Source organism: Nesoenas mayeri (assembly GCF_963082525.1).
Source record: "Nesoenas mayeri genome assembly, chromosome: 2".
NCBI lineage: Eukaryota > Metazoa > Chordata > Aves > Columbiformes > Columbidae > Nesoenas > Nesoenas mayeri.
In genome coordinates, this window is record NC_137543.1 from 36666224 (window position 1) to 36684866 (window position 18643).

At 37.5% G+C, this 18643-nt stretch overlaps 1 protein-coding gene across 1 annotated transcript in view; it reads right to left on the reverse strand.

Annotated features, from left to right (window-relative positions):
• The window catches only part of LOC308037369 (uncharacterized protein C8orf34 homolog), a gene marked incomplete at its 5' end in the record, with an annotated part of 143302 nt that overhangs the window by 94984 nt on the left and 29675 nt on the right, over positions 1 to 18643 (reverse strand). Inside the window, 3 exon segments of the mRNA XM_080339099.1 lie at positions 8057 to 8185; positions 14828 to 14959; positions 15951 to 16098. Coding sequence (XP_080195225.1) covers positions 8057 to 8185; positions 14828 to 14959; positions 15951 to 16098 — 409 coding nt within the window.

Here is an 18643-nt window from a genome sequence, read left to right on the forward strand (position 1 = left end):
ACAGCTTTCAAAAGATTTGCTCCATATTTGCTCCAGCAATAGCTCAGATTTTCTGTGAAGGCATACTGAATTCACAGCCTGCCAATGAGGGGCATATGCCCTTACATTAGTAAACAACTATGTACCAAGTTTCTGTAGTGGCATCTATCTTGAATTAGGATAATATTCCTCCCAATGTCCAGCCATGTAAGAACAAAGGAAACTGTCATCTTCAAGGCACCACACAATAACACTATACATCAGTACAGCTGCTATCTAGGAAACAGAGATTTAATCTCTCCTACATTTGGTGTCTTCAAAAAGCTAAAAACATTTAATCCCCAGCAAAAGTATCTGTGTTTTAGATTTGCTGTATTTCTATATCCAAACTTCTGAGTAGCTCCAGTAGAGAATACAGGTAGCAGGATCAATACCTGATTGATTAGCAAGTAACAAATCAGGTAAACAGAAAGAAACAAAATGCAAAGTACTTAGTAAATATTATCATAGAATAATAGATTCATAGAATCCTTAAGGTGGGAAAGACCTTCGAGATCATGGACTCCAACCATCAAGCTAACGCTGCCAAGTCCAGCGCTTATCCATGTCCCTTAAGCGCCACATCTACATTTCTTTTAAATGCCATTAGAGATGGTAACTCAGCTACTTCCCTGGGCAGCCTGTTCTAATCTTCACAACCCTTTCCATAAAGAATTGTTTCCTAATATCCAATCTAAAACTCCCCTGCCACTATCTGAGGTCATTTCCTCTCCTCCTATCACTTGCTACTTGGGAGAAGAGACCAACCCCCTCCAGCAATAAGGTCTCCCCTCTGCCTCCTTTTCTCCAGGTTAAACAGCCCCAGTTCCCTCAGCTGCTCCTCATCAGACTTGTGCTCCAGACCCCTCACCAGCTTTGTTGCCCTTCTCTGAACTCTCTCCAGCAACTCAATGTCTTTCCTGTAGTGAGGGGCCCAAAACTGAATACAGGATTCAAGGTGGGGCCTCACCAGTGCTAGGTACAGCAGGACAATCACTTCCCTAGTCCTGCTGGTCACAGTGTTCTTGATACAGGCCAGGATGCTGTTGGCCTTTTTGGACACCTGTGCACATTGCTGGCTCATGTTCAGCCAGCTGTTGGTCAACACCCTGTCATGGTTTAGCCCAAGCTACCAATGCAACCACGACAGCCAGTCACTCACACTCCTCTCTACCCCCCAAAAAGGGGAGTGAATCAAAAGGGAAGGGAGAAACTTGGTTTGAGATAAACATAGTTTAATAAAATAACAAAATATTAATATACTACTCATATATATATATATATATAAATAATAGAATATAAAATAAAAGATACTCAGTGCAATTCCTCATGAACTCTGTCCACACTGAGCAGCCAGTCCCAGGAAGCAGCACCTGGTCCCAACAGCCGATCCCAAAGGGAGAAAAGAGGAAAAAGGCAGAAAGGCCCAGAGGCTTCTGCAAAATGGCAGGATGGCAAAAGACTGAACTAAAGAAAGTCTCAAATAGAACCCCCCTGGCTCTGACAAAGAGAGTGAGGAAGGCCAAGAAGTGAGACAGAGAAACCAGAAGATGCTGACTCTCCTTAAATATGAAGCATGATGCTAATGGGATAGAATACTCTTATTGATCAGTCTGGATGTCAGTCAAGCTCTGCCCCATCCATGCCTCTCTTCCTTGATGCCTCACACCTGTGGGCAGAGCACTCAGAATGCCCTGGGCTCTCAGACCTGAGCAATAAAAAACATTAACTCTGTGCTGGGGTGTTATCTCTTGTTCCCAAACTAACTCCAAATAATGACCACACTAGCTATGAAAAAGAAACATTTCAAACTGTGTGAAGAAAATTAACTCACTTTCAGTCAAACCAGCACACACCCCTAGATCCTCTTCCTCTAGGCTGCTTTCCAGCTACTCGTCCCTGAGCCTGTAGTGTTGCCTGGCATTGTTGTGACCCAAGCGCAGGACCCAGATTTTGTCTTGTTTAACCACATGCAATTGGTCTCAGCCCAGCAATCCAGCCAGTCCACATACCTCTGTATGGCCTTCCTACCCACAAGCAGATCAACACTCCCACCCAACTTGGTGTGATCTGCAAACTTACTGAGGGTGCACTCAATACCTTCATCCGGACCATTGATAAAGAGGTTAAACAGAACTGGCCCCAGTACTGAGCCCTGAGGAACACCACTCATGACCAGTTGCCAAGTGGATTTGAATCCGTTCACAACAAGTACTCGGGCCTGGCCATCCAGACAGTTCTTTACCCAGCACGGAGTACACCCATCCAGGCCATGTGCTGCCAGTTTCTCCAGGAAAATACTGTGGAAAACAGTGTCAAAGGCTTTACTGAAGTCTAGGTAGACAACATCCACCATCCACAGCCTTTCCCTCATCCACTAATCAGGTAACCTCATCATATAAGATCAGGTTAGTCAAGAAGGACCTGTCTTTCACAAACCCATTATGTCCCAGAAACTCTCCTAGGCCAAGGTCATCTCAGAAGAAAATAGTTAACACTGGAGAATCTTTCAGAACTCTTGATTTTAGGAAAAGGTGAAGACTGCAGTAAGTTTGTTAAGGTGGGTAGCCTACAACAGCCAGTAGCCAAGGACAGAGTCATAGTTCACCCTTCTACCGCCTGAATGCCAATCCCTTTCTTCTAAGAATTAGAAAGTACCATATCCAAGAATGACAGTGACACAAACACAGTTCTGCAATAGTGTTAGGGAAACTTTTAGCTAGCCAAATACTTTTCAGAAAAGAACACCGCAACTGAAAAAGAGAATCTACTCCTGAAACTTAGAGTAGGCTAGATCAGAATGGCAAATACCTCCTCAAAGGCAACTAAAAATTTAACATCTGTTGTAGGAAACCAATACTTATAAGTGAAGTGGCAGTGATCTCCTGGCCATGTAAGCCCCACTTCATAACTGAACAGCAATTATTATGTTCACATTCTTCCTGTTTCAATCACAGGAAATACCATTATTTTCTATTATTACTCACACATCACACTAAAAGCAAATGGATTTTATGAGCAAAGGCAGCATCAGATAACAGCTGCAGTACTGAGATAAAATTATCTTCCTTAAAGGTTTGATTGAGCTTATCTAAAAATGTCGATCTCGAAATAAATCACAAACATTGATCTCACACTAGAATAACACAAATTTAAAGTTCAGCCTGAACAGAAGAAAGGAAAAATCCTCTATAGCATACTGATGACTGGTTTTGTGGTTCAATTAGCATAACACATTTAGGACTAGATGCTCAACTGACCATGGATAAGTCATTTTTACAGACTAAAGTCCGTTTCAGATCAACAACTGTGTGTGACTGAAAAAAATCCTGAAGTATTACATCTTAAAACAATGCCCCTCATGAGGTGATTGATAAAAGTCTAGTTACATGCCATGCAGGTGTGCATTAACACTTATATAATCATCATCAGAAATGCCTGGTTTCAACAGTAAAATTCAGAGCCCTCTGACAAATATTAGTGGCATTCCATTCAAGTACATTTTCAATAACCACCGTGTAAATCATTAATAGTTTCCTATAGTGTAGAAGCTTCTAAATAAAACCCTGTTCTAATGCATTTCAGAGAATGCTAAACGCATTGAAGTAGTTCATGATGTATATATTAAACTTCTCACATCCCACATACTCACAGGTTCATCCACAGAACAGACTACATGATTTTAGTGGTTTGTTCACATATTCTGTCTTCTTTTCAACTAGTTTTACCCTTATTGTTACAAGAGTTTTACTCATGTTGCTTGTCTCTTTCCCCATCTTTTATGTTTCAGTATTTTGTCTTTTTCTTAAAATCACGCTTGTCTTTCCTAAGCTATGCATAAACAAGAACAGATTCTAACATTATGAGAAATAACTGCTTGAGATACTCCGAAGGAACTCGCAGATCTTTAATTCTTGGAGATATTCAAGAGCCATGGGCATTGTCCTGGACAATTGGCTCTAGGTGGCCTTGCTTGAGCAGAAGGGTTGGACCAGATGACCTCTAGAGGTCTCTTCCAACCCAGTCATTCCCTGATTCCACAGTTCTTTATGGTTTCCAGCAATATTTCCTACTAGATTGCAGATGGTTTTCTTATTTACTGATTATTTATTGATTACTCCCCTTTCAAATTAAGAAACAAGAGTACTTTTTTCCTATTGGTTATAGCTAGATATCATTATTTCTGGGATTCCCTTCAACCAACTGCCTTGGATTGGTTAGCAAATAATTAATGTTAATTTACTACCATTTTATGTCTTTAGAATGTCCATTGAATTCAAACAATGATAAATTTGTTTCTTTGCCTCAATCTGTGGTATACACCTGGCCATAACAAGGATTCAAACATTACTAACAAAATGCTGGTTCTCTCTTTTGAAAGGCTATGTGCAATTATGAAAAAGTATCAGTCTCACAGTAGAACACATTGTCATCAAATGCTGTTACTGCATGTCAATTGAAACATCCAATATGTACACATTTTCAATATGTACTTTAAACCTTAGGTTTTTGTATAAAAGATGTAAAGTCATTCACAAAACAGGCAGACTTCACACCTACTTTGCAGCAAGCTCTTGCTGATTTAGTCCTCATATTTTCCACTTAAAACACTCATAATTCACTGTTTTCCATCTGTTGTTATCTATTTTTCCATCCTCAGAGATGGGAGGGGTGAAGACAGTTAAACTCATGAGCAACATCCTTAACTACACAAGAGATTTAACTTTCTTTGCAAGACAAACAGGCCAGAAGGAGCACTCATTTCAAACAGCATGGAACTTTTATTACTTATGATCCACTGAGGAAGAAGGATGACACCAATAAAGATGAGAGACCTTACAATTGAAGAAAACAAAACATGGTCAGGCGAAATGCAGCATATTCCTGTATGTTGCTTCATAATCCAACATCTCCCCTAAATAATTGACTTGATAGTTTAAAATCCACTTCAATGACATACAGCTGATAAGAGAAACAAACAAAATCCAGGTTTTCCACATGGGCAGGCCCCTGGAAAACCTCATACTTAAATCACCAAGCTCCAACACACTTAGACCACGATTATGGGAATACTCTTCTCCAGTCTCTCAAAATTCATAAAACACTTTTAACACTGACTGTGAAGTCACTTTTGGTTTCTCAGATCTACTGCAGCACAAAATTACTAACATATTGTCTTGCTGGGGTTTTGGAGGAGGGGCCCAAATAATTAAGTTCAGTTATAATTAGTAGGAGGTGCCTGAGCCTCACTTCCAAAGATTCCAGGCAGTTCGAATTTTGTGTGAATGGCACAAGTTTGTCTCAAAGCAGATATCTAGACTGCAGAGTGAATGGAGCAATAGAAACTAGAAACTAGATTTTAATTCACAGCATCGCAGGCAATGAAGTTCTGGAAACTCACTCCAAGATCTGAAGCTTATCTTTAAAAATGGAAATGAATTCCAGGACTTGATGGAAAATTCATTTAATTTCAAATATCTGTTTTACATGGCACTCTTCCCTGTTAAAATACTGAAGAATGAAACAAGAAAGTGCTGTAAAAAGCCATTGATAGTACATTATGATCATTAACATACTCAACTATTTGTTGAGCCTGGTATCTGTCCCATACTGCTTTGAAAAAAGATTACTATCAAATGTAGCACTAGACTCATAGACTTTACAGAACCAAAACACTGATTACACTGCCCAAAACAAGCATTAACAGTGGACAAGGTAGCTACAGGACCTTGTCATGTTTTTTTTGTAAAATTCACAGCGTGGGATGCTTGTTTGGGTACAGCACAGAATGACTTTCATGTGTCTCATACTTTTAAAGTTCTAGACATGTCTATTCACTGAAACCCTCTAAGATATTTTATATGTACAATCCATATTCTACATTTGGGAGAATAATAAAAACATATTTATTTTCAAAATTACACCTGCTTTTTCCAAACCCTTCACATTTTTCATTTTGGATTTTTATATCATCCTAACACATAAGAAATCACAGCACAGAACACATTTATTTCCTGCAATTATCTGAAAATCAGGAGTACAAAAACTGGAAGCAAGGACATACACCTTAGGATTAATCTGATGTAAGTTTTTAAATGATAAGGCTAACAAGCAAAATGAGTAACAACTATCAAAGAACAAAAGAAGCCACAAGATACTACAAATACACCAGGAAAGGAGGACAAAGTAAAATACAGAACTATTATGTTGAAGAGAAGGAAAGCAAATAACCGGTGATACAAAGAAATCCCAGGATTCAATACTTCCACTGCTTCGGTCTTTATGAAAAAAAAATTAACTGTGGCCAGATGCTTAACACTAACGATTTTAAGACGAAAAACTGCAAGCCAGATGATGGACAGTTGAAAGATATTCTGATGACCTAGATACATTCAAGTTGGTAAAATCTTGTGAAATTCACTCTAGAGCACTTAACTAACTAGCTGAAGAAACCTCTAACCCACTAGCAGCTGTGTTTCAGGAATGTAGAGGACAAAAAAAGGCAAATACTGTATCTTTCTTTAGAAAAGAAAAAGGGAAGACATGGGGAACTACTAACCAGTAAGCCTAAGTCTGACAGCAGCAAGAATATTTGACAAAATTGTTGAATAAACAATTTATCAACATCTAAAGGATAGGAAAGGTGATAAGAACCAGCTGACAGGAATTTATCAAGAATGAATTGCATCAAATCAGTCTAACTGCTTTCTTAACTGGGAAACTTGCCTAGTGGACGAGAGGAGGAAGTAGATGTAAAATTCTTCAGCTATAAGACTTCATTTATTGTCCTATGTGGTACTACGGTAAGCAAATCACATTCTAGGGTGTAATCACTGCCAGGTAGATAAACATCTCTTGGGAGAAAGCACACTTACTGAGTAGTTTTCAAGGGCTAGCTGTCAGATCTGAAATGGAATCATGAAGAGGTCTGACAATATTTCCATTAATGATCTGGATGAGGAAACAGAGAGCACATTCATGAAAGTGAACTTAGCATCAGGCTGCAAGTGAGTTAAAGTACTCTGGGATACAGGACTAAAATTCCTTATTATCTTGCTAAATTATCAGAAAACATCAAGTACTAGAAAGAAATAGCGAAGAATGTATCATTTGTGAAGTATCTCTATGAAAACCTGCCTCCAACAACAGTGACCCGGTCATTTACCTTCAGTCCAAGTGCAAGACCCAGAAGAGCTGCAGTGTTTTGCACTCCAGTTAGAAAACTATGGGACAAAGAGAGGTACAGAAAGCTGCAAACTGTATCTAAGGTATAAGGAAGCCAGAGCTCAGTGGAACCTCCACAATATTAACAAGAAAAGACAAAGACGTAAGACTGAAGAGTGGATTTAGTCTTTTATTATTGAACTCTCACATCTGATAGGTTTGTATCTCCAGACAGAGAATAAATCAACCTTTCTGAGGGAAAAAAGTTGTTTCTGGATCTGTGTTAAGCTTGGTTACAAATCTCTAAAGGAGAAAAGCTTGAAAACGACACACACATCCATTACAGTAACATGGTCAGGCAATGGTGGGGCTGATTGGACCCTGATTGGAGCTGGTTTAGGTCCTTAGAGGCAGACAGACCAATTTACTAGAAGTGGATTTGAAAACAGCCCTGTAACTATACTACTATAATTACTATAAATATGAAAATTGCTTAGAATATAATTGCTGTGATCAACCTAAAACATATGGGAGAGGGAGAATTTGGACAAACTAGTTTTGGATATTTGACACAATTCAGAAAAATGATGCATCTCAAAATTCTCCCCAAAACTGATCTTCCATTCTTCATTCTGCTGTTTCTGACCTCATCGTCTCCAATTTCTCCCGTGAATCAAGAAATGTCACGGGTAAAATTTTATGAGAGACGAAAGAAAATACTTCTCATTCAAATGTCTCCCAGACATCTTCATGTACCATGGCAAACAGTATATTTCATACTTAGATAATTGTTAGTCCACCTTCTCGATATATACTTCCAAATTACAATTCAGGCTGCATGGCTACATTAAAAAACTAAAATCAATCAACTTACTGCGAGACAGATTCTCAAGGGCTTTTCCAAGTTTTTTGCTCTCTTGAAGAATATGATTTAGTTCATCAAAATCATGGTTCTCCGGTTTTGTCCTCCAATCCCATTTAGGATGTTCTATTGACCTTGGCACTAAATATACACAGATATACAGATGAAGTTTAGATTTGGCAGTTCAGACTCCTACAGTAGGAAAAAAGCTGTACAATGAGTTTACAAGCTCAAGTACCTTGAGTGGAAATCACTTAACTATCCTCGTGTTTTAACAGCTGGAAATATTTTCTTTGGTCCATGAGAAGTAAAAATGAAAACATCTATGAACAAATGCATACTTGGGATGATTCTTGTGACTGAATTCATTGGGAAACAGCAATAATTAAAATTAACTATTAAAAATAATGAAAATAATGCAATAACATAAAAATGTAATAAAATATTGCATATGAAGGTACTTCATTTACATCAAAATAGAATTGTGTGTCCTAGGGGCCAACAAGGAAAAATGTCAAAATGAAAATGGGTAACTGGTACTTTCAGCTTTGCTAGTCATTTTATCAAAAAAGAAAAAATAAATATTTAGATAAAACTTTTAAAACAACATGTACATACAATTCTTTAAAAAAAAATCACAAAGAGTAGATAACAGTTCATAAAAACAGTAAAACAAAATATGTCCCTATTGTTCATGCTGTACAGCCTATAATCTTAATTTGGATATTTAAACAAATTCAATCTTTGGGAAGCAATCCTGAACTTACTGTGTCCTACTCATTATCTATCACTAAAAGCCTTTGATTTAACTTTCAAATATTGGTGTGTCAGCTGCTGAACTAACTTTACCTGCAACGGTAGGGAAGAAGAGAAGGAGTTTCTGAGATATGCCAGACCCACAATGAACAGAGCTGCACGACCAATGTGAACATTTTCAACATTTGTAGAAATGAAAAACAAAAATGCTGTCTCGGGAACTACAGTTTAACATGTTCCTTTTGGCAGTGTTCTGAACGAAGTGGTCTGCTGCCTTCACCTACAAATGCAATTTTTGGGTTGTCTCCAAACACAGCATTACCATACTGAGAAGTGCACACGCTGGTGTGAAGATGATAATGGCTAATCCACATTCCCAACAGAAAGAAACAGTTGAATTTATCAGTGGTTACTAACCTCTCACTTAAAAATAACTTCAAAAACAAAGTCTATAATGTCCACTATATCCTGACCAGCTTTTAAATTTTTATTTACTATTTTGACAGCTGTCAACTAATTTATGCTTATAAACTTCATTTTGACTACATGCTAAGAAGGAAACCTGCAGAGTCCTAATACAAAAATGTGGTATCTTATAATAATTTGAAATTTCAGAGTGCTTTTATGATGGTATGGGGAAATTATACTCAGACTTCAAGTTCTGGTGGCTAATACAAAATGTGTTAAATAACTGTTGCTTTTGAAATTTGTCTTATTGCTGACTGCCCTCTGTGTGAAGATAGAATCTGTTCCACTTTGGATCAAGTCCATAAGGGAAAATTGAAGTTAGGTCAATAGCCATCCATCCCAGGTAAAGAAATGGGACAATGAAACATTTAAGTCCTTCTGTCACAAAGAACATGACTCCATCTCCCGTAGACATAAACCAAGCCACCTTCAAACTGGACATCTATGCAGAATCTGACAACCCAGAGTATATCCTGATCTGTAAAACCCACTCAGAAACCTGGGTAACCATTAAGGAAGTTAATGCATTTGACTGTAATTCTCAAAAACTGAAGACAAAGGAGAGATTGAAAAGGAACTATAGAGATAAGACTAGGAGGAAAGAGACACAGGAAGCCTCATAAGGACAAGGGAAGAGAGGGGTAACTTGGAGTGTCAGAGTCTGGTTCAACTTTGCGTTTGAAAAAGACAAGTCATGTGTTTCCTCCTGAGGACAATGGAAATAATGAGCTATGGTGGTTCCTAGTGAATAGATACAGGCCTTCAGGCATTAAGTTATCACTAGCCTCTACTCAGATGGACAGCTTATAATTTTTGTTGATACTGGTGAATGCCAATCATTTAATTTATAATTCCCTGTGTTTAGAACCACTAAGTACCTTAAAAGTTATATAAATTTTTGTGTAACCAAGAATTGCCTCCATTCATAGACCCTAAAACAATTAACTTAAGTAGCACAGTTTCAGTAATTCTCATCCTTTCTTATTTACAGAAAACAAAATGTTCCATCTAGTATTTTTTCTAAACTTTTACTAACTGTAAATATATAGTAAACTATAAAAGAAGTTCTATGAGGACTCTATTTTTGTTCACCTTTGCTTTATATTGAGATCACATGCTCCTTTACTGCTTGCTTTTTCAGCCATTTCATTTTCTCCCTTCAGTGCATCAACATTATATTCTACAGCATCACTCACTGTAGTCTGCTAGCAGTTTGACAGACTTTCCATGTTTATACTGAACTCATCACACCATAGAAATCTCATAGTACCAATAAATGCAAACAGGCAATAGTTTAAGATAGTTAAACCATGTACAAAGGTGAGTAAACCTTAGAGCCTCCAGATTGCAAAAAATTTCAACAAGTTGGAATTTGATATCATTTTCAAAGTACCAAAGGACAGAACATTTGAGAATCCATACAATTTTGAAATAAAATTTGTCATGGGACAGCAGCCAAATGAAACAAACATAAGTTCTACTCAACAGCTGTGGAGCTTCCAGGATCAGCAACTGTCGAGTATACGGACCAACCTGCATCAGGAAAAATGAGAGAATCAAGACTCTATCCTTGGAAAGTAGGGCAACTTGCTTAAGAGACAACGGTCTGGTCCCTGGTTTCAGAGAACTGTCCCACAAACACAGGAAGCTTGAATGGTGGGAAACCAGTCAAACACAGGGTGGAAAATTGCTCTGCATGCTGGTGTACTACAGTCTGTGTTTCAGTGAACCATTTCATACTTCAGTGAAAATGTATCAAAACAGATACACTGTCATGGAACATTTGTGAGTTTCAACAGCATTTGTTTCAATGAGTTTGGCTTATTCTATTTAACTAAAAGTGAAGTGGAAATTAAGCAGAATTAGAACTGATTGAAATTTTTATTACATCTAGGGAAGACATAATTCTTCAGTTCTTCTTACCTACTCTTCCAGCTAATGAATGGATACTAAAACTAAAATTTACTTCATTACATCATGTGGCATGTGTCTCACAGTTCAAGGTTCATTTTCTGCTTGCTTACAAATGTTTTTAAAATATAAACTTGTAACTTCCCAACTACAGGATCAACAAGCACCAGCCATTTTCGAATGGATGGCTTCGTGTAAAGCATGCAGAACTACATAAAGACCATATGACCCTTCCTTGAGATCTTTTGAAATACACAATCTTCTTCTGTATGTATGAAGTCCTTCATATATAATTTCCATGCATATGTCACTACACACTTAGTAACATCCTTTCACAATATTCTGACCTTCCTCTTTATTATACTCACTCGTTCCTCAAAATCATCATATCAGTAATTTAAATCCCTCATCACGTTATCTGCCTCAATCACATCTCTCTTATTTGAGAGATTTATATAACACTTTCTCTTGAAATTGTTTGCCTATAATTCAGAAGATTTATTAAATCTACATCACAGCATTTGTATAGAAATATTTAGTTTTTTCCTTTATGGAACTGAGATTTCCCCATCACATCTTAGAAGACTGCAACAACATGCTTTCCAGTATTTCTGATTTTTCTGGTGGCACTCCTCCTCCCCAAGCAAATGTACATCAGATTTATTCACATATAAATTATGAATTCTGCCACAAATGAGCAGACCTTTATTTTCTACTGGATTATGGTATAGAATCAGTACTGTTTTTATCTACATATATGTGTCTTTTCAAGACGTGATTTGCAGACAGAATCAGACCAGTTGCTCATTAAATCCTACATTTCAATAATACATTCTACAACCATATTACATCTCAAAACCAAAAATGTGTTATTATTGAGTATAAAATTATTCATGTATTTAAGTCTCACAATACCATTCAGATTAGAGCTCTTTGATAATACAGCCAAATGGGTTTACACAGTGCTTACACATTAAAAGGTTAAGAGAATGATGGCCTACAGTCCCAGACTGATCAAGGGCAATTACAAGTACACAGCATTGTAACGGTAAATGGGACATGGTGAGAATGGTGAACAGAAGCAAAGTGAAACAGTGATCAGTAGTGAAGAGATTAACCTACTTAGCCTAAAAGCAGCTAGCTGGGAAGCAGGAAGTCTTTCACAAACTATTTAGAAACTTCCAGATTTGTTCTTCTTCAAATACAGAATGTGGTCATCTAAGCATTTCATTAAATATAATCACATACATACAAATACACACACACACACACACTAGAAGCCCTAGCTTAAAGTCTCTTCCTTGCCAGACAACAACAGCAGCTTCTGCTTAATTCTGCTCTTGCACACCCCAAACAAATGGTCAGATCCCTTAAGTACCAGGGTTCTTATTTCTGTGGGTTTTTTTCAGGTGCAACTGAGATCGTAACAGACAGGAAGAGGGACAGGAGGAATCTTTCCAGTAAAAAAGTTGAATGCATAAAGAAGAGATAACATGCACACTGCAGTCAACATCTGCTCTACTGAAGGAAAAAAAATAATTCCTAATTAAATAAGTAAATTCTCCTGCTGTTTCCAAAGATTCCTATTAAATGACCATTTTCAGTTCTGAATAAACTTACAAGTTCAGGATCATTTGAACAAGATAGTCATAAGACAAAAGCTCTACAACAGAACATATTGCAGCTGATGGACTCCATTAAATTTTTAGTATGTTTTGGCAGATTTGGGGGCCTTTTTATGTTGTCAGGTGTGAGGGTTTGTTTGTTTGTTTTGAACACAAATCTGAGAGTAAATTTTTAGATGTCAGTGGGCCCAAAACAATCTGTTTCTCAGATGAGTCCTCACTACCTCTTTGGAGAAGCTTTGGAAAAAAACATAGAGTGGTACCCAAAAATGTTTTGAGGGACAAGCTGAAAGCACAAAACAAATGGAATATGCTGTGCACATCTGGACAGAATAATAAATGCCTTCTGAACATGCTTGCTTTCTGCTCCTCTGAGTGGCTGAAGTAGCATATGGTACTCACTGATTTTGGCATAAACCCAGCAAAAAAAAAAAAACTTAAAAAATGTCAGTATTAATTTGGTTGTTGGCGGAAAATAAGAGAAGCAAGATATGGCAAAAAGGCATATGGCTGAAACCAGACACTGTAATAGTAATTTAAAAAACATAGTTCAAATACACAAGGTATTTTCAAAAAGTTGCAGAGACAAATATTTGCAAGGGTAAGTCATAAAAATAACAAGAGGAATCAAGGTTTAAAACAGTGGCATGGACAAAAAAAGTAGGAAAGGGCATAAACAGAAAAATATGGAAACAGGATAATTAGGCTGGAAAAGACCTCTGAAAGTCTTCTAGTCCAACCTGCTGCTCAAAACTGGCCCACTGACAGCAGGTTGCTCAGACTATCCAGTTGAGTTTTGAGTATCCTCCAGGATGAAGATTCCACAGTCTCTTGACAACCTGTTCCAGTGTTTGACTACCCTCTCAGTAGAATTTTGTTGCTTCTTGTTCTTTCACTACACACCTTGAAGAAGAATGTGGCTATGCTTTCTCTACCACCCTCCAGTGTCATGGTTTGTGGTGAGAATGACGTCTCCCCTTAAATTTCATTTCTTCAGGATTAACAAACTGATTTCCTTCAGTTTTTTCCTTGTCCACTGCATGTTCTAGCCTTCTCATCATCTTGGTGGACCTCCACTAAACTTGTTCCAGTACAACATCATCTATCATGTCATACTCCAGATGCCATCTCAATAGTGCAAAATAAGCATTACTGGCTATACTGATGTTAATGCAGCGTCGTATGCATCTCACCCTTCAGCACTGCAGAAGCACAGTTGATTCATATTCAAGTTCTTGTCCATGAGCACCCCAGGCCTTTTTCTGCAAAGTTACTTTCTAGCCATTCAGACCCCCACTATACTACTGCTCACAGCTATTCCATCCAAGATGTGGGATTTTACACTTGCTTGTATTGAACTTCATGAGGTTCCTCTCAGCTCATTCCTCGATCCCATTGAGCTCCCTTTGAAAAGCAGCCTTGCTACCCTGAATACCAACCACTTCGCACAATTTGGTCTCACCCGCAAACCTGCTAAGAAAACATTCTACTCCATCATGCAGGACATTGAGAAAGACTTTTAAATGGTATTGGTCTCAGTATCAGTCCCTGAAGCATGCAGCTAGTGACAGGCTTTCCAAGTGGACTTCACATTGTCAGTCACAACCCCTTGAACCAACTTTCCACACAACTTGTTGTCCACTTGCCCAGTCCACATCTCACCAACTGAGTCAGAAGGACACTATGAGAGACTGAGAAAATGCAAAATGGCAATGCAAACTAAAACATCAAATCATAATTGGTATCTGAACATAAAATTGTGGATGATACCTAGATATTATTCTGAGGATTTTTTTTATCTATCTAGCATTCTATTCTATCCTATCTATAGATGACAACATAGAGTATTATTAAGTATTCATAATTCAAGTGAAAGTAAAGCAAGAATCAAATTCTTCTAACATATATATCTAGACATTTCAACTGCTCATAGTTTGCCTTCTGTTTCAATCTTAATTTAATAAAAAAGCATACTGTGGGCTTGGAAGTATGTATGAATAATAATGTAGTGAAGCTTTCTTACATGACTTGGACTCCGGTGATGGTGGAGAAATGTTGGACACAGCAAGGTCGCTCTTTGACTTTTTAGGTTTTTTTGCATTTACCTGCCAAGGTTTATCATAACTTCTAAAATCTCTCCTTGTTCCTTTATTTTCTGTTAAAAGAATCAAATCAGGCAATTAAAACATTTGTAGAGACATTTTTCAAAGACTTAATAAACAATTAATCCAGAAAAAACAAGACCTTCCAGTATAAACCAAAGTCAGTTCTTTTTGTTCTCCTATTTCTGATTTATGTTAAATGACATACATTTCTTCCATGTCCTAAACATCAAAATTTAGAAATTCATTTATACGTTTTTCATTAAAAACATGACATCTGATTTTTTTGTTACCAAAAAGTCCTTAACCTCCATTTATTCACTTACATGTTTGAGTGCCTATGCTTAAAACTTTACATTTTATATAAATAAAAAGGTGTTTGTCAAGCAACTAACATTTTGACTATCAGCAGCTGTTCCAGACCTATTATAATCTGAAACAGATCACTAGTCAGTTTTTACAAACAAAACCAACATTCTAATAGTAGCTTGTACCAGAATATTAAGGCTAAAATTTCTACTTTAGAATCAAAGCAGATACTATTTCAGAAATTTTTTATGCTTCTGAAGATCTACAATCATAAATTATTCACACTGGAGTTCATAAAGTAGTAATAGCATCTTCTCATTAAGTGTTGGAATGACGGGTTGTTTAAAGTGTGTATTATTAAAGAAAATACCTCAACAGAGGCTAATCTCAGGAACAAATACACCATGGGAGGGAAAAGAAAAACAAAGCAAAGAAAAATGGAAAGCAAGAAAGACAGCAGGGGAATCAAGAGACCTTTATATGCACCTTCTTTCTCACTGAGACTGTGATTGTTTCCACTCTAACTCTGACCCATACTCACATGGCATGTAGGCTGAGCTGATAGCCAATAATATATATTAAATTCAGTACCTATTGGACAAACAGGATTTATTGTGCATGCTCAAAATCACAGAGTAGTAGCTGTGCAGTAGGTACATGTGCATCCAGGAAATCAGGGACAAAAGTGTGGGAGCTTACACCAGAGACTAGCCTTTTCCAGAATACGGAACATACCTGATGTTTCACTCTCTGCCCAAAGGGCAGCAGAGCCAGACAACGTTCTCTGAAGCTGACCTCGGTTCCCCTGTTTGGACTGAAGGTGATCAATTAGAAATGGGATTGGCTGGTCAGGTGTCTCTGTTATCAGCTTGGTCATCAACTCCTTTAGAAAATTAAAACAAAACAAAAAATTAGTGGGATATTGCACTTAAACTCACCTTGCGTTTACCAAAAAAGAAGCATTTATAAAGGAAAAGTCTGTTTTCAGCTTTGAAGAAAACAGGCGGCAACACGCATCTCCTCAAACTACTGTTAGCTTTGTCCTATGAAGTGCTCATATCTGAAGTTCTCTTGGCCTATACAGTCACTTATCCACTGAAATTTACATCAAACAACACAAACCCTGATAACTGCTCAAATTTACATAAGCCATTCTGAATTCTGTTCATTTAACCAATCACAAGCAGCCGCTTTTCAGAGCAGCAAGTAGCTCTTCTCTGACCCATACACCCAAATTTCTTCTCATCGCAAACTGGTTTATCAGGAAGGTTGGTGCATTCTTTATCTCACCCACACGTGGAACAACAATTTGGTTAGAATATGCATTAATATCTGGGAACTCCAAGGTCTGATCAAACAGGTAGGTTTTTAAGAGCAAGTCCTCCAAAATATTATTGTATAGACATGAGCAAATATTTTACTACACTACTGCAAGCACGGATACAAACCCAATGCTAATAGGAAACCATCTCCTATGCCATGCATTGATATTGTAATTGCTGTCATATATCCTGGCCTTGCAGGGCTGCAGAAAGAGAAGCCCTCTCCGTACCGCTGCTGAGGTTCTTCCTGGCTCCCTACACATAAAGCATAGGTTAGGAATCCAGAAAGAAGCTGTGGCTCTGTGATGGGCACGTGCCCTGAGAGGAAATCAATGACTAATGTGGGAGGTGACCCTGAGATTCACATAGTTCCAGAGGAAATCTGTGGCTACTATACCCCTTCATTTAACAAATTATTTTTCAAATACTGGTAGTTACTTGGCATTACCATCAGTTAACTGCATTGGAAAAACATACTTAAGAGGGAGTATAACAAATAACAGTAAACACGAGTAAGAGCATGCAGGATTATTAGGACGCAGCAAGTTATCTCTGTCCACTCCAAGCTTTTCCATTATTTTTATTCAACCAGTGGTATAAACCATTAGGTAAAAGTGAAAATGAGACAAAAACAAGCTTTCCATTTCAGAAAGAGAAATCTAACTTCAGAAAACAAAAAGGAGAAAACACGCTTAATTTCATGTCTTATGAAGACACGATCATCTGTGACATGATATTTGGTAACCATCTACAGGGAACCAAAAAAAAAAAAGTCTTTGGTTTTGAAATGGAACTCCACAGGGAGAAATTAAGCTACTTACTAATCTTAGAAATTGTAAAGATATGAAGTGCAACTTCATATAGACTGTGTCTCACCAAGGTGGGAGAAACCCTCTGATATATATTATACAAGAAAAATCCAGAAATTAGAGTACATTCATATTTTGGTTGCTTGGCAACAGTCTAACAGCAAACCTTTCCTTTTTTTCCCTGCCAAAATGCAGAATTAGTGACAAGTGGAAAGATGTTATCTTGTGCTTGTAAAGGACCACAATAGCTGTAGGAATTCCACTGCAGAGGACTCTGTTACCAAAGGAAAAGTGCCTATCTGTAATAACAGTCTTGATTTAAATATTTTCTCTGAATCATGATGTGAAAATGATTTTTCTGTCTTAGATTAATAAAATAAGATTATGATAACTGAGATACATGCAGTGATACTATTAATTTTTTTAAAGACATGCATGGGTGACAAGCTACTAATACTACATTACAAAATTAATCTAGCATTTAAAAAGATAATGTGGAGATGAAAAATTTTAGAATGCCTATGTGTCAATGTAAGACAAATACTACTTGATTGCTGCCATCACTTACTTGCCTGTCACAAGGCAAAATGGTCTTTAATTAACAGAAACAAAACCAAAAAGGTGCTGTTCTGAGGTGATGTGAAATTAGCTTCTATTCAAAAGGACCACTTTTTTTTATCTACTGTTAACACATCGATAATAGGGCCTGAGTGATATAAAGTTCTGTGCTGTCCCAGCACACAATCACTTCTTTTAAGTGATAGTAGTTAGAAAAGTTAAAAGAATTATAGGGTACCTTTATTTATCTGGAGTAACAAATGAGTTGTATCAGTCCTGTACATCTAAAGCAAAAAAGAACTAACGCTGCTGGAATCCTCATAAACTGAAAATAGTATGCAGTTCAAATAAATACTACTTGTGTAATAAACCTCAAACTGATCTGCCTCAAGCACTTTCAGAGATGTCATTAAAGTAAATACAACTTCAAGTGAACACAAATGTGACTCAGATTATGAAGTCTACCATTTAAGGAAGACATAGCTCTTTACTATGAGCATTCCATTGCAAAAGGGGAGTGAAGAAGCTCTTAGGGATTTGCTTCTCAAACAGCTCCAAGCAAGGTGTGAAAGTGGGCTCCAACTTAGCACAGCTGGGTTCCTGAACTCTGCAGAATTTCCAAAGAAAACTTCCACACCAAACAGTGATAACAACAGCAACGGTAACAGCTTCAGACATATGCTCTGTGTAAAACCACATTCACATGCAGGAGGTGGCATCTCCTTCCATTTCCTCCCCA